The 17,000-nt window shown below is 40.3% G+C and overlaps 1 protein-coding gene across 1 annotated transcript; it reads right to left on the bottom strand.

The window, feature by feature from the left end:
• Positions 1-73: 73 nt before the first annotated feature.
• Positions 74-15,710, bottom strand: LOC111245650 (lamin-B1.S-like). Its single transcript, XM_022794265.2, has 6 exons — positions 14,907-15,710; positions 7,948-8,181; positions 6,131-6,351; positions 3,848-4,322; positions 3,277-3,580; positions 74-2,859 (listed from the first exon to the last, which is right to left on the bottom strand). Exons 1-6 carry the CDS (start codon positions 15,089-15,091, stop codon positions 2,497-2,499), a joined length of 1,782 nt encoding a protein of 593 aa, XP_022650000.1. The 5' UTR covers positions 15,092-15,710; the 3' UTR covers positions 74-2,496.
• Between the last annotated feature and the right edge of the window lie 1,290 nt (positions 15,711-17,000).

Genomic DNA, 17,000 nt, shown 5'->3' with positions numbered 1-17,000 from the left:
GCAAATAAAAATCAAATTATATACAGCTATATAATAAACGATCGCAGCGACCTTTTTGTAGTGAAAACACGCATTTTAATGCATACCTATGCACATGCGTATAGAGTTTATTATTATTAATATTGTTATTATAGATCTGTGAATAGGATTGATTTTACGATTATGATTTCGCTGCAATCGTACAATAGTTTCTACATGTAAGTTGCCGTGAAATTTTCAATACAACGACTCAACATTTTCGTTTCTGTTTAATGATTTCTACATTTGTTTCATCCGCTTGCGTTCTTCATATAGCCGCATTAGCTTCTCATTACGTCGTATCGTTCTCATTTCACTATCTACTCGCATACTAGCAGTATAGCTACTAAGATGACAAGGCACTTTGATTATTATCATGGAAAAATAGAAAAACAACAATAATAGTGATTATAGTCATAATACTACAATTATTTGATGATAAGACCAGTAATAATAAGGCAGTTTGTTGTTCTTGTTTCTGCGTGTATATGTATATAGTATCAGCTCTGATAATGATAGTGATGGGTCAGTGATAATAGAATCGGGTGGGAATTATTTAAAGGAACTTTACTTTCTTGTTTACTGGTTGGAACACACATAGTCAATGACGACATCCACCTTCAGCATACAACTACTCCGAAGGCAGTCTACACAGAAAAAAAAGGAAATCAATATCGTACGCAATTGTACCTCTTGCGCCACAGATAGAACAAGCGGCTATAGCTTCATGAAAATTTAGCAAAATATATCTCCATTTAGTTTTTGTCCCATTCAACCGGGATGTGTAACATATTTTGTTAACGATTATTCATTTTAGTTAAGAAGTTCTTCTTTATTACATATAACTGTGTATACATTTTTTTTTATTAGTGACTGATATGTATCTGTTTTTCTCGTCTTTGCTATCCTTTACTGTGTTATTGTATAAGCAACTGAGCTTCAGTTGCTGTTTTCAGTTCATTTTTTCTTCTTAGGCATCTTCAGTCGCTTCATGCGTGTTCTCATAAATATTACCATAACAAGCTTCTCAAAAATATGTGTTCGGTTGTTCTCTCCCCGCAGCATGGTTTAGTTGCCTTATTCTTTTTAATATATTTCAACATGTTCCGTGTACTAACATGACGCGCCCTGTAACTATAAAGCCTTTATTTCGTTCCAAAGCGCTAATTTATCGATCGGGTACGTATGCAATTGTATCATAGCACTAATAATGATAATAACCATGAAAATTAACATGGATCTCAGTTTGGTCTTGTGCGACGACAGAATTCTTCTATCTATATCCGCCCGAATCTACTTGGTCTTTTCTTTAAATTGTTTTTATCGCTGTTTTTACCGCTTTTATCAGCGCGCGAAACCTCATTACCCGCTCATGTTTTGGTGCGCGAAGAGCTAAAAATGAAGATGATAAATATGGTAGGCACGTGATACGCTAATGTAACCGCTTGCATTCATTCCCAACATTCAACGGAGTTGCAGATATTTTCATATTTAATAGTTTCAGCATCACCTCAAAATCAATGAGTCCATGGCGCCGATAAAAGGGTCCACGCGTTCTTCCTTTCGTCGACCCAAAAAAGCGAACTATTCCGACGACCACGTTTTATTATCTAGTTCCTTTTTGACAGATACACAGGTATAGCAATATGCTATGACAATTAGCACCATTATTCTTCTCGTTAAGTGCCGTTTCACTCGCTATTATGTTTTTATGATGATTTGTTTTCTGTTGTGTTCTTGTTGCCGTTCTTTACACGCCGTCAAATTCGCATGCTTATAGCTGCTTAGAGTAGAAAGCGTTCTTCTATAGAAAGTTGATAAGTTGATCTACTGCGTGAAACGATTTCTATTTGACTTGTTAACTTTCACTTCTGGTTCGTGGTACAATTTTATTGAAAACACTACCATGGGATGCGTTTCGAAAGCCTAGATACAGTATCCAATACTCATGACCCATCCGATACTTTCGGTGATCCCTAATAACCCAGATCAAAACGCATCGCATGCAGACTATTTTAGTTCGACGTTTTTGTGACGGGGTCCCCTCGAAATGCTTTCATTCTTTATGCTCATTCATTTTGTCTCTTGCCTTAACTATCTTCCTTGTCTGTATTTCAACTATAGCAGATCTACAACAAGACCAGATAGTATAGCGTCTCTGCTTCTTTTTTTCTCTGTATGTTCTCAGTTTGTCTCTCTTTGAAACCTCTCCAGCCACCGATCTTGAAGCAAAGATTTCAGTGATATTTACGCCATCTAACTATTGATTAGAACCCATATTCTACTGGTGGAGCGCGCACGTTGTGTGTTAAAAATCTGACTGACAGCATCGTCAAGTCCCTGAACGCGCTCCACAGACAACCGTTAGCCTGTAATGCTGCTATGCAAATCTGGTCCCTAAGACTATTTAGTAGGCAATGTGTGCGGTTATTTTCGGCACAAACTGTAATCATCCGCAACAATCTGGGACCGAGTGCATTACATGATGGCGCACCGCGAATCATCTAAGTTGGCCCCGTCCTCTCCGCCAACGTGGAAAATTTCTCCCGGAGCAAAGCTGACTCGCTGGGGCGTCGATCGTGCTCCAGGAATAAATGTACGCACTGTAGTCTTCGATGAACGCTGGCTTTTGCTAATACGCTTAGCGATTTCTTTCTCCTCTTGATTATACAGAGCTGTGGTGATTTCCAGTTCGCCGGTCTGATTGTCGTGTGTCGGAAAACTGATATTCTTCAAGACAATATCGGTAGGAGGATTATGGGCTGCACCTGAATCCGAAGACCATAATGTCATTTTGCTGTTGGCCTTAATACGAGTACGCGGCGGGAATTTGTGGCTGGCCTAGTAAAATGAAAAGTGGCGCATACATGAGACACAGAGGAACACATTGAATTATAAGAATGAATTATGCATTTGTCACGAGAAAAATGGTAGATGGTTTCTGTAAAGCTTAAGGTTGAACTGCATCTATATTGGCACATAAATACACATACCCACTTCGGATTGCCACAAATGACCCTCATGTAGCGTTCGGATCGGTGACTGAGCCATTTCTATGCGTATAAATTGGATCTTTTAAAATTTGGTAATCATTATAAATGTTTAGTCTCAAAAAAAAATACTATTGCATTTTAGATACTATAGTAATACCGTTCATGAGCATCACTTTGTGGAAATTTTAGCAGGTTTCTGCTTGTCTAAGTCTGCAATCTAAGTCTGCATGTACTACGAAGTTAATGTAAACAAATTTGTCCTTACCTCAAGGTCTCCACTACGGTGAACAATCCTCCACCCACCTAGTGAAATATCCTCTTCGGAAGTATTTTCTAGAGTAACGAACTGCCCACGCCTTACGTCGTGTTCGGCTACTTTCAATGGACCAAGGTTTTGATACACGCATTGAATTTCCTCCTGACCTTCCGTCGATGATTCCATAGCCTGAGACAAACGTTTCCTTTTGCGGGAGCTCGAAGTCAAAATTGACGATGGCGAACGAGACGAAATGCCAGATGAATGGGCGTCCGATATGTTCAAACGAGTCTCCTCTTGTTCCAACAGTGTCCTACATTGAGTTGAACATTTGCGTTATACTATATATACTATGATGAGATCTAATTATTGGTATTATAGTAGGATATGTTTCTGACTCTGATGTCATAGCTACCTTAACCTTGGGTGCCCTAAAAGCCGCTAGAGCAAGATATATGATAGCTGACTAGCGTAAGATTAGGTAGGAAGAGAGATGCCTGACGTTTTTCATATGAAGCGTTTTCTACTGATTCATTAGTTAGAGATGAGGATTACCATCGTTTGATTATTTTCGGTTTACCTGTAAGTATCAAGCTCTTTTTGAAGGCCGTCCTTAATGTCTATAAGATCGTCGAACTCTTTCTTCAGTTCTCGATATCTGGCATTTGCGTCGGCGATGTGTTCATCCTTAAGCCTTAGTTGCTGTGCAATCCAAGCTCGTTCTTGGTCCAGTAAACGACGCTTTTCCTCTAAATCGCTCTTGGCTGTTTCCAGTTGTACTGTAATTGTCTCGAGTCGACTCTCCATTTGAGCGTGTTCACCGGCAGGTACGTAGCCAGCGAGTCGCTGCTTAAGCTCTTCATCGAAGTGTTGTCGGAGCTGCGATTTCTCGATCTCGTACACTTGACGGAACTCGTCGATCTTTTCCTCGAGAAGGAGATCTGCGCGAGCCTGCGCACGTCCATCAATTTCAGTAATTTGTTCTTCTGTGACCACGTGTGCCTGCCGTAGCTCTTTCTCGTGAGTCTCGCGCATAAATTTGTTTTCATCTTTTACTGGGAATCGAGAAAAAGGCACGCTTTTTATATTTTTGTGTCTTATTTTGGAAATAGGTGAGAAAACTCGATTTCGTGAGCAAAGTTTTTCGCATATTTACAACATCATGTTTTTAAGCGAGTGGAATCCCATGATTAGTAAGAAGGAATCTTTCTCTTTAGTGTTCTCTATTTTCATTATTTTTTTTAGTCACGATAAAGTGTTATGGAACGCTTGTCACTATTAGCGGCGTATGCCTTTTACCGAAATACCATTTTCATTATGTAGCTACCACACCTATTTATATCCTGCCCCCTTGTACATCTAACTGAGAAACAACCTTTGCCCATTACTACTCTTATCTTCATCAGCTCAATTCTACCGTTAGGAAAGTAACTGACTCAGGTCATCTTGTTAAGAATATCTCAGTAATGCTCCACCTTACCGTATGCCCTTTCTAGCCACGCCATAATTTTTGCTCCAATAGTTGACTTCACAAGCAAGCTCAAAGTGTATTGCAATAAACTCGGTTTAATTTAGTTTCTCGTTTTTACTTCTGTAAACGCCAAATTATCTTTTCCACGCCTTAGCTTGCGAATACACCCACTCAATAATCAAAGCCGAAAATTTTCGGTGAAAATTATATGCCACACGCCAAAGTAAAATCCATTAAACAGTGTGAATCCCCCCCCCCCCTCCCTTGAAATTATCTCATCTTCTCCACTCTTTAAGCAGTGGTCCGTTATCACTGAAAAATAAACCATAGCGGAAGACTAAATGGAAAAAAATGTGCCAAACAAACCACAAAACACCTGCTCTACAACGCAATCGCCTCATTCGTAAAGCAAAAGAGCATCGTGCAAGTCAACGCAGTCACGTAAAGAATACCGAAAATATTGCCTTCTCCCTAAGAACCTCCCAGGCTAACAAAAACGACCCACGAACGTTGAGAATATACCTCCGTATGAGATAAGACGTGGCTAGGCAATGAATGAAAAACTGGCAATAAGAGCGGAAATTATATTACGTCATGAACTAGGCAGAAAATCATTACAAACATTTCAACAAAACTGTATAGCTTCTGGAATAGACGGACAATGACTCAGTATGCTTTCTACTACTGAGTTACTTAAAGATGTTGATTTAAAATTTAACAAAATCAAATCGATAAACATATAAAGATTAGTGCAAGGCTCTGAGAACCCCCTCTGCCTTTCTGACTATTAATATATTGCAAGATTATTAATATTAACAATAACAAGTTAAATTATCAAATGCAATTCTCACCATAGTTAAAATTCTACAAAACGCGTGATGATATCAAATACACGCCAAAGTTTATCTAACTATTTTAATTTACAAGGCAGCGGCTTGACACTGAACTGACAATTTGCTATAGATCACAATTCCATAAGAAGATAATGCCAAAGTAAACGAAAAAAGATTGGAGTCTAGAAAAGCTTATTTGGAACCTTGCAAAATATCTACAAAGAAGGTACAGGTCTAGCAACGATTTTTTCAGTAACGTACCCGATAAAGAGCACCGATCTAACACTTCGGATTTATAATTTTTCATAGTTAGTTTCACACACGAAATTTCAACTTCATCAAAAGTAAAATGCTTACTTTCAGTTTCAATTGAAACCATGCTTAAACTTAGTTACTGTAACGAACGTAAGTTATCGAAAAGGAAACGGTGCTGAACGCATGTATGGGGATAGCGTAGTACACCATCAAATATATCATCTTCGACTTGTTTTATGAGGAAAAAAGCTGAAACTAAAATAAGCAAATCTATTCGGTTCAAATGGACGGCTACATGACTTACAGCTTTCGAGCTTGTTCTTTAGGGTTGCCGCATCAACAGTGGCTGCTTTAAGTGCACGCTCGGCGTCTTCAAGCTGTTTTTTCAAATGTGCGTTTTCTTTGTTGCGTTGCGTCAGTTGTATATTGCTGTTGTCTAGGCGGGCCTTGAGGTCGGCATTTTCTGTTTCCAAATCATTGATGCGACGAGAAGCTCGATCAAAGTCTGCTTGAAGCGTGATGTTACTATTTAAGTGAACAGACAAAATGTACATTAGTCAAAAAGTGGTTACTACGACCGTATAATAACTAAAAAACGATTAATTAATATCAGCTATTAAGTCCCGCAGAGAAACATAATCAGACAAAGATGTTTAACTTGAGTTTGAGCGGTATGCTATAATAATACAGCTTTAGCAGTGCAACTTGTTGTTTCAAGTTTTGCAAGATGGCACTGCATTAGATGGCTAGTCTCGCGTCCCTAACATTAAAAAAATAAGCATCCAGCATAAAACAGAACGTGTCTACTAGCTCGCCCTGAGCCTATGCCAACCCATATATCCTTAATTGAGCCTGTTTTATGTAGAACCCATTGACTCACAACACGCTTGAAGGGTGCTTTGAAAATTTTTATTCAAAGAGAGAAAGATATGCCCGTCAAATACAATACTAAATATAACACAGCTCTTCGCAATAAAATGCAGCCACAACTATCTCGAATCAACCTAACCAACAATGTCAGAACAAATTGTCGTCGACATATACACATTCCTGTCATACAATTTAATATTTTATTGTTGCGGTCTGAACTCAGTTTCCGAGTTCAGGTCCCAGATATTAGGCCTATGAGTGAATTTGTAGCTAACTGGCCACTTCCTCAGTAGCAGTTTTATTTGGAAAAGTAAGATATATACATATATACTTTATTTATCCAAATAAAATTGCACCGCCTGACTAGCCTTGGGCTCCACCCTGAAACGGCCAGTCCCAGAGCTTACATCGCCTATCGTGACATATTTACTTTATTAGGTGGCATAATAGCTACAAAAGTACAAACTAATATATATATATATATATATCAATAATATATATATATAGTTAGCGTAATGTTATTTAAGTGGAAACTGGGAGAGGGTTCGATGGAAATCGATACGGTGTTCTCTCTGCCTTGCGAGTGGTAGCGTATCTGGAATTTTTTTGCTCACACTTTTATAGCATACGTTGGATAAACAGGATGCTTTAATAGGTAGACAGAACATTTTTCATTTCGAAACAACTATCGGTAAGGTCACTGCATGTTATTCCTGTCAAGTATTTCGAGCTAGGTATGGAGTATCGTTAATCTACAGGCGAAAACATGTAGAGTTCACGTAATGCGTTTTTTTATAGTGATAAGATAACACGGCTAAGACATTTGATAACAGCTGCGCAACTCAAAACCACAAATTCTACATTACAGGCTTCAGGGCAGCAGCACGGTCTCATTAAGTCTTTAAGAATCAAACAACACATCCAATATTCTCCGAATAGATCCATTTTATTCATCGATACACTTCAAATATCAACTGATCAGTTTTTCTCAGTTATTGATGATGAGGGCACATCGGCACGCTAGATGAATGCACACAAGCCGAGCAAACATGATATCGATATCTTCTGATGTGACCAGTTTCAGGCAAAATATGATTTTCAAGGATTAGCATTAGCAAGTGTTTTTAAAAACTTAGCGATACTTTGCAGGGTAGAAGCCTTAAAAATAAAACTAACTATATAGTTACACACACGTGAATCCCGTCGAGAGAGAAATCCAATTCTGCTGTTCGTTCTAGGCGGAATACTTACAGGTTAGCGAATCGATCCCGTTGTTTTGTAGCATTGTCCGCTTCTGCTTGCGCGGTAACCTTATGCTTGGCTTCTTCGTCAACGAGCGCTCTTAGAGCTTGAATTTCTCGTTGGAAATCGCCCTTCACCGAAGACACTTCTGTCAACTTCTGCTCTTCGACGCGTCGAATTGAGTGCTGCAGGCGCTGATTTTCATTTTGCAAACGGCTCATGCTCTCGATGTATCGCGCCAACCTATTTAAAAAAATGAGAAAGGAAAAAAATAGTGTTAGTTTTCCTACAAAACAAATCAACTGGAGAACATTATTAGACAACTTCAATGTATAGGTGGCAAAAGACCTTGGCCGTAAAATCTCATTCATTGCAATCGTCAGACAAAAGCACAGATAAAGTAGTTGATTTCTAAATGGAACCTTTCCAAGAATTTAACAAGCGCTGCGTTTTAATGAATACAAAAATAACGATATATTTTGATTAAAGTACATGTAGAACCGTACTGTAAAGCACCACTGACTCCATTCAGTTATATCAGTTCAGTAAATACTAAACTCCGTATTGAGCTTCGTGTTAGGTTTGATGCGCTTATCCAGACAGTGAGACAATCCGTTTTCAGATATACTGCATTCCGACCAACATCGGGCTTCGCTGACTTCTTCAAAATTAATGCGTGCCGAGAATAGTCCGTTAAAAATGACTGATTACTTTTCAAGAATATTTAATCTTACTTCAATAAACACAAACTTCACACAGTAATGACGTTGCCTCTGGATAAAACTCTCGTAACATTTTTATTACGTTCGGTTGTATTTCTTGTATATGGGATTTTTCATTTTGTACTTTTATTTCATACGACGCTTTTGGGATAACCTGTATTTTCAATGTAAGTTTATTTTTATTTCTAAAACATGATGGTATTTAACAACATGGCAACATAAAATTTCCATGAGTAAACGATAACGCATTACCAGATGAAAAATAAGATCTGAATCTTCTAAATCTGTTATTTTTTGTATATCGCCATGATCAGTAAGGTAGGCAATCCTTAAACTAATGTTTAACAACAAGTCCACCATTGCCACCCTTCATTCCAGTTTGTTCCTAACACAAATTATAATCTGTTCTTGAAATTATATGAGTCCTATGCTAATTTAACTGATTTATGCAACTAGGCAAATTGGGGAACACCCCACTAAAGGCAAACAGGACTGCGCTTTCACCTGTTGCAGATTTTTACGTTTATCCATAACTAGACGTATTGGTTACGACCATGATCAATTCCACTGTACATCGGACGCTGTTATCCACTTGAAACCTATAATAAATGCAATCTTATATACGGGAATACATTTCTTGTTGATCAAAACGGTCAGAGATAAATACTGCTCAGAGAGGCCTAACTCTCCGTCCATCGTTGGTGACCCTTAAATTGGGTAAATGTTCGTTTAATACGATGGCAAAAGCGACGCTTTATATATGAACGGGTATATAGTTCCTCTTTACATCACATCCAATCGTAGTATCCCTATCGCATTAAAACAGCATGGGTACAGTGTCGCTTGTTCATGTTGATGCAAAGCTATTTTGACGAACTGATTCTCTAGCAGCCGTGCGTTCTGTCAAATACTCCTCCCGTACATTCGGTCTTTCTCCATTTTCATCCCTGTACGCAGTCATCCTTTCCCGCTTCTCTCTAAAGGCCTTGTAGAGCCTTCTACTCACAACCAAAGCTCGTCGGGATAACCAAAATGCCAACTTCCGTAGGAGATGACTTTGCTGGGATCAGCGATTCCGCACTAAAAGAGTATTCTTCATTTCTACCATAAAATACATATTCTCGTGGCCATTTACTGTATACGTTGGCACCCTTTCACTTGGCAAAGTCAAACAAAAAATGACCCATGGCTGTTCATCGCAGAATAACTGATTGTATTCTGTACATCCAATGCCTCCTTTCCACATCAAATTGAAAAAACAAACAAACGTTTGGGAATTCAATGCTGCGTCGTATAGGTCAAACAAAATTCTAGAATAACCGGGGCATAGTCAAGCTACAACTATCGATGCCAACCTGTCTAGTAATATTCGACGATCAAACAATATAGCTTCGCAAGAAACGGATAGAGGAAACTGTTATTAGTTGGAAAAGAACTGCACTGCATTTTTAGGAATGTGCCTCTATTTGGCATAAGTCACGGCTTTTTTTTGGATGTATTAACTGATTTAGTTGAAACTGGAAACAGGGAAAACCACAGAGTTTTTTATTCACTTAATGAGATTGTCAAAATTGTCAGCCTAGAACGTTAATGGTCTATAATTCCTCCTTTTCAAAATCACTACTCTACGTTACGTTATTAGCAGTACGAATTGGTATTACAGCATCGCTATATGTATTAGACTGATGCACATGCAATATCCGTTTGACTTTAATGTTTTTTTTATGTTTTTGGTTGCTGATTGTCAAACGTTAAATATTGGTGAGAAGCCATTTCTCTGCTGTCAGCATTCTCTTCGCATCACACAATTTTACCTTGAGTTGGGCCTTCAAAAACCAGTACGCCATGCCGTAATGACAGCGCTTCCGGTACCTGCATCAGTTCACATTTTTTCTTAAAAGCCAAAAAAGTGCAAAAGGTTTCTAGGTTCTATGTGAGCAGTGGAGAATCTTTAGCTAAGATAAATTCGAAAAGTGGAGGGAAACCTGTCCTTCAAGTCATGTTCGAACTTATCGAGCAATTTTTGGGTGGTATTGTTAGTTACAGAATCTTAACCGTACATATAACGCCTATAACGCATTTAGGCAAATTTCCACTTCCAGTAAAAGACAAATAAGGAGAGTCGTATCTATCCTGAATCTGAATTTAGTGTGAAACTTAGCAGGTTGAAAAAAATCATGGCAACAAAGGCAGAGCTTCCTAATGCTACATAACACTTCTTTATCAGTAAATGAAAACATAGCAAAATAAGACAGAATTTAAAAACAGACATTTAATTAATTCAGCTACAAACGATCTTCCGCAAATCACACAAACCGTTATCATCAATCGGTCAATTTCAGCTATCAGTAGATGACATTTCTGCCAATATGAAAGAGGATAACAAAGTCCTGGCCCACCCTTATATCTGACAATCCATATATCAAGTAGTGTTACTGTTGATCTTGTTCGAGAGTGCAAATAGGTACTCGGAAGAAGCATTCTTGAGTAGCTCAACGGCGCCGTTCCATGCTAATGACGCTACGTGACGGCACACACTTTAAACGCTCAACACAGAAAAGTCTGTGTTGAGCGTTTAAACAATTACTTAATAATCGCTTCGTAATATAATCTGAACGCAATCAATGAAACGACAACAAGTTCTGGTCACATTGTTTTTTTTGGTAACGGTACGAGCGACGGTAGACTGGCACATCCGTTAAAGGGCTCCAGCGGATAAAATATCTGGTGTGTTTTTACATTTCGTTAACTAGTCATAATAATACAAAAAAATAAGTGCATTGCGTGCCCGATCTGGCTTATTCACGAAATAGACTGTGGATTTTAAAAATCATAATACAAAACCTATTGGTCAAGTAAGCAAATATTATTTCTTTTGTTTAGTGAAAAAAGGATTCAGTTGGTATGGCAAGTAGAAAGATATGCTGCTGGCCTTTATACATCATCTTATGTTTATATGGTACATATAGGCGTTATATCGATGCATGTACACACTGCAGAGCTGTGTTTTATATTCCGCAGTAATCGCTCGTCGCTAAATCTCTTTTGCCATGTTTTATCTGTTCCCCTCCATCCTTCTAAAAATGATGTTCGCTGGTCTTCGGTAGACTTAGACGCTAGTCCGCAAAAAAAGCAAAAAACGGTTCTTTAAACTAACAGCGTCCCACAGTGGCACGAGCGCTACAAACACCGTATTCGCAGGATTCTGTTTTTATTCCTGGCTATCCGCGTTCTTGTTTGCATGTCGTAGCTCGCAGTGGTGCTGCCGTAGCTGGCTGTGCTACGAAACGCCAGTGACTGCTACCCGACATCACGATCGCAGCTCGTTCTCTCCGCCGCCTAACGCTCGCACGGCATCAAGCTTTTCTTGCTGTTGTTATGTGGCCGTGTTGTTCTATTTCATTTGTCTGCCGCTGGCGTCGCATTTTCCTTTCTCAGAACGACAACAGCTCGAAAACTCGGCGCGTACGACAACTGGCGTCGCTTAGCTTTATCAGCTTTGTCAGCCCCTTTCCTTTCTAGACTCTCGTGGCTGCGTCGGCTACGGCTGTGACCCGCAACACAGGACACTACGGCTTACATTAGCAATGGCTACAGGATCAGCCTCAGCCATAGAAGCAACGCTGGCAAACTCGTCGTGCTGCGGCTTGAAGAGATGCACGCGCGCTTCAACTCGACACTAACAACAGTACCTCGCTGGTGATGCTGATGACGATAATAAGTGATTCTGATGTTGCTGCTAGCGACGAGCTTCATGCTGCTAGTTGCAGCTGTTCTTGTACCTATGACCTTAGCATTGGTCAGTGGTAAGCAGTGCCAGTAACAGTAGCGAACCGCAATGGCTGTCATCAATGCGAAGAGAATCAAATCTGCTACTAGGACTACAAAAGAGCTGTAAGCAATGTGCGTAACGGTGCTATTTCTGCTGCTAATGCCGCCATTGCTGTGTCTAAGGGTCACAGACGACCGTGTAGGAACAGGACGCGGCTAACTGATTGCCTCTCTAGTACAAAATACCAGTAAAGCAAAGGTTGGTTTTTCGTGGGCCTGCTCATTGTTGTCAGTCGAACGCCAAGTCAGCGTCAGAGTTAAGCAGACAGCAAGTCAGTGGTGAGCCGGCTTAATTCGTTTACGTAGTCGACAGCACCCTTTCGTTCGCGCAACGCTACCATGGCCGCCATGGCCGATAGCTCCATAAAAGAGCTATCCAAACAAGGTATACAGTGCGAGGTCAGTCGATACGACCGGCAGCATTACTATAATCATAACGAACATTGACGACCAGAAAAAGACAACAGGAGCTGAGTGGACAAGCGTTACAGATGTTCAGTGAACATATCTTTGGGAGTCATTAAAGGGGCATGTTGGTCATGAGCAGGCATGTTCTCAATACACGAGACCGAACAGGTGAGGCAAAAAAGAACAGGTCGACAATGACGACTGGTGACGCGCCAGCCCACAGTAGATTTCTGAAGGGGCACACCGGTAAAGCATATGCATAAAAAAGACATTGGCGATAAAGGCCGCCAAATAGTAATAGCTACTCGTTATTCGTATGTTCATTGTAAATTAACAAAAAAAACAAAATTCCTAGCTACGGGGTGAGGACGCCCCCACAACGGTGTCAGGCGGGGATAAAACAGATAAGAGTAACAGGTGAAAAAAAATTCTCGGGGTATGCCATTATTTCCTGAACCACCGTAGTTCATCCAGCTTAAAAACACACACCGGAAACCTTATCTTACTTTTGGATAAGTTGTTCGTATGTGGCTTCATGGTATTGCCATGGTCAAATATAATTACATATCAATGTAGTAACGTTTTATTTCGATACGATTAGGTTAGCAAGCAATGCCGAACCACTTAAGCTAGTTTGTTTTCCCATACATTCTGAAGCGGTCAGTGAGCCGGTTACCGGTCCCAGAAGCTACATACAACTGCTTCTTGCGTATACGTAGTGGTCTCTTGAGAACAATTTTCTCATGCAACAATACCATTGGTTACATGACTTGCTTCTGGCCATGAGAAACTAAACGCCGTTATATTAAGCACCAACAGGCGAGGCCGCAGGTCTTTGCTGGTGAAAATGAAACCCTCCTTACAAATGTGTCCCCATTACCACCATTATGAGGCACACTTAATTCGCCTCACCCTTTCCGTACTGTGCGCACGCAGTATACATTGCATGGGAAGGGTAAGGGTTCTTTTAGTACAATGGTACAAGTCTGCTTAATAGCAATAATGTAGTGTATGCTAACAGCACAAGCACCCTAACCCGTAGGAGTGAGGCCGTATAGGCTGGCGAACTAAATGACGACGACATCTTCAAAAAACCAATGGCAGTAGAAATGCAAACTACAAGTTGACTAGCTCGAGACCAGTGTAGGGGCTTATCTAACGAAGAGACGCACGGTTCATCCATCACGCTGGAAACCAGAGGGGTGAATCAAAATGACACCCCTTACCCATGTTGTAAGCGCTTCGAATAGCGCTTTCGTTATCCCTCTCCACCCAAACACGCCCGAGATTCGACCGAATCGAAGCCTTAACGTGGTCGTCCAGTGGCTACCAGTGTCCGAAGCTTTTAAAGTATCATACATTGAGAGACACGTAAGGGGCATAGTGTACCCCAATTGCAGCCGATGTAGAATTTATACTATATAAAGTGTTAATAATCCTTACGAAACAGACACTGCCGAAGAACAACGAGGATATTACACGATTGTTCCGATATAACCAAGTCATTGTATATGTATACGCAATGGTCGTATAATTATATGCTGTCTGACGGCTTCAGCAAAACCCGTTCATTTCCTTCTTCCTCCCTAATAATAATGATGCGTTTGATCTCGGCTAAATTTTAAGAAGTTCATATACTGCCGACCTATAATGCCATAGTTAATAAAAAAGAAAGAAAATAAAGAAATCAAGCTTAAGCAAGCACCAGATTTGGCGGACAACGCTTTCTCTCGACTAAGGTTTGGAAAAAGTAACAATAACAAATGCGTGCGTGCAATCCTATCTATAGAACGCGGGTTCGTTTGCAACCGATATTCGGCGGATGTCCGTTACGAACGTGGGGAGCCGGATGAACTTGAAGCCAATAACTGCTTCATTAAATTAGGTTGTTATTACCGGAGAAACTGTCATACTTGCAAAATGCTAATGCTCTTACCATAGCATTAGTTTCCGTAAAGCGTTAATATAACGAACCATACAGTTGGCTCGATAACGATCTATTCTTACCGTTGGTTAAGTACAGTAAGCTGTTTTTTCTCGTCATCACGAAGCAGCAATGTCGGACTCAATGGCCGTTCTGGGGTTTCCTCATCGCGGGCCGCCGTACCCGGCGTCGATGCATCGACTGGAGTCGACATGCGTCCTGTTCGCCGTACGGGCGTCCCCTTACGAGGACTCTGTCTCGACGACATAACAACAACGGCGGCGGTAGGAGCACTAGGCCGAAGCTCCCTTGCTGAGTCTTACGAGTTTTGTGAGTCTTTACTACCACTTGAAAATAATAACAACACAAGAAAACTTGCACGACACACGATAGCCCGGTGAAACAATTCAAATCTTTAAGTGTATCACTATCAACACCCTGTTTTCTCCTAATAACAAACACAGTACCACAGAGCCAAGCAATTGCTATTTCTGTTGTTTAAGTTACTGCCAATATCAGTATTGCCGCCGTCACCGGCACTGGTATATGTTTCTGCCTTTTCTCACAGCACAGACGACTACGACGCCGCCGGCAAAGCACCCGAGTAAGCAGGCAGCGGGCCAGCAAACCACATACCATACGGGTATGTGTCCGCAGCTCAAGTGGCGTCCGCTTGCCGGTGCACTCGATGGATAGCTGATTCGCTCGTTATCCGTCGATTCTAGCAGTAGATGAAACACAGCAGCACCAAAAAGACGCACTGTTTGAGCCTCTGCCACTCTGACCGTGTGGAGGATACGAGATACACAAAAGAGGCCTACCCATACAACAGACAAGAAAGCGGCACCACCGCCGCGCCCAACGCCGCAACGATCGAAACCGTACAGCCACTGACGTCATAAGCCCCGCCACATTTCGAAACCGGAAAACTACTCGTCAGCCGGCGAAGTAGGAAGAGAAGTTTGAATTTGGCCGCGGGCTTTTTACATGTAACATACACAAAAGCTGCAGACACAGCCAAGGTTAATAGCTTCAGACGGTTATTTCATCTATCAAAAGCCTGAAAGGTTCAAGTTTTACGTGCGGTACCGCTATTAGGCATTTCATCAGGCCGCTGACTCCCACGACGAAACGAAGTGCCCACGCTCGAATTCGAAACCACATTACCACGTGTCCCTTAAATATAGCGGGCAAACACGTTACTCATTACTCCATCATTGGGCATAGATACTCTGCATTTCGTGCTAGCTGCCTGGTAAAATGTGCGACGGCAGTACCGCCCATAAAACTCAAAATGTTTCATCTGTCATATAACCATGTATCATCATAATCTAACCTAATCTAACTATAAAATATAATCATGCTTTTTAATGGACATTATAAAATATTGGGTAAGGCATAAGTTCTTTATCATCACTTCTTACCTTTTTGTTAGTGACATCGAAGAAATCAAAAGTTATAATTTTTGATTGTTCTCTCCGATAATTCTGCTGAAGAGCAGCCAATAAGCGTATAATTCTCAGTAAGAATTGAATTTGAATGCTTGTGAATTTGAAGCTTCCTTTCGACGGTGGTGGTCAAAACATTAAGGAAGCTTAACAGGACAATTATCAAAATTTGAAAAAATTGTAAATTGTTTTATAAAATTTAAATAGTACTTAATAAGTGTATTCATTAAGAAGGTGACGCAAAACTGTATCCCCGAAAGGAAAAGTGAAAATACGAAAACTGTTCAAGTTACTGAATGTCGAAACCGAAACAGCATGTTGGTCCCAGGTGAAATTACTTATAATAATAGGCTTATCCAGCTCAGACTAATATATTTGAAAATAAGAGTGACAGCGTTTAAAATGGCGACAGTATCTCCAAGCAGATAATGAGGTACTATAATTCGTTAAATACATTAAATAGTTGTAGTAGAGTCGAAAAAAGCTCTCCTGCACAACCTTATGAGGAAACCCACAGGGTTTTTCTACCTGGTCCCAGTTCTGCGTCGAATTCTTCCTGAACCTTCAATGCTGTCTGTTCGCCTGCCACATAAAAATGCAATGAATAATACATCATGGCAAACTACTGCGTATGTTTGCAAAACATCAAAATGTATGAGTTTATGTCCTTTAAACAAAATGTTTTATATCATAAAAACATTTTCGAACAAAATAATTGCACTGTCCAGA

This window comes from Varroa destructor, unplaced genomic scaffold (genome assembly GCF_002443255.2).
Source record: "Varroa destructor unplaced genomic scaffold, Vdes_3.0 BEIS01000002.1, whole genome shotgun sequence".
In the NCBI taxonomy this organism is placed as follows: domain Eukaryota; kingdom Metazoa; phylum Arthropoda; class Arachnida; order Mesostigmata; family Varroidae; genus Varroa; species Varroa destructor.
The sequence above is the reverse complement of the archived record's forward strand: the minus strand, read 5'-3'. Positions and strand labels throughout refer to the sequence as shown.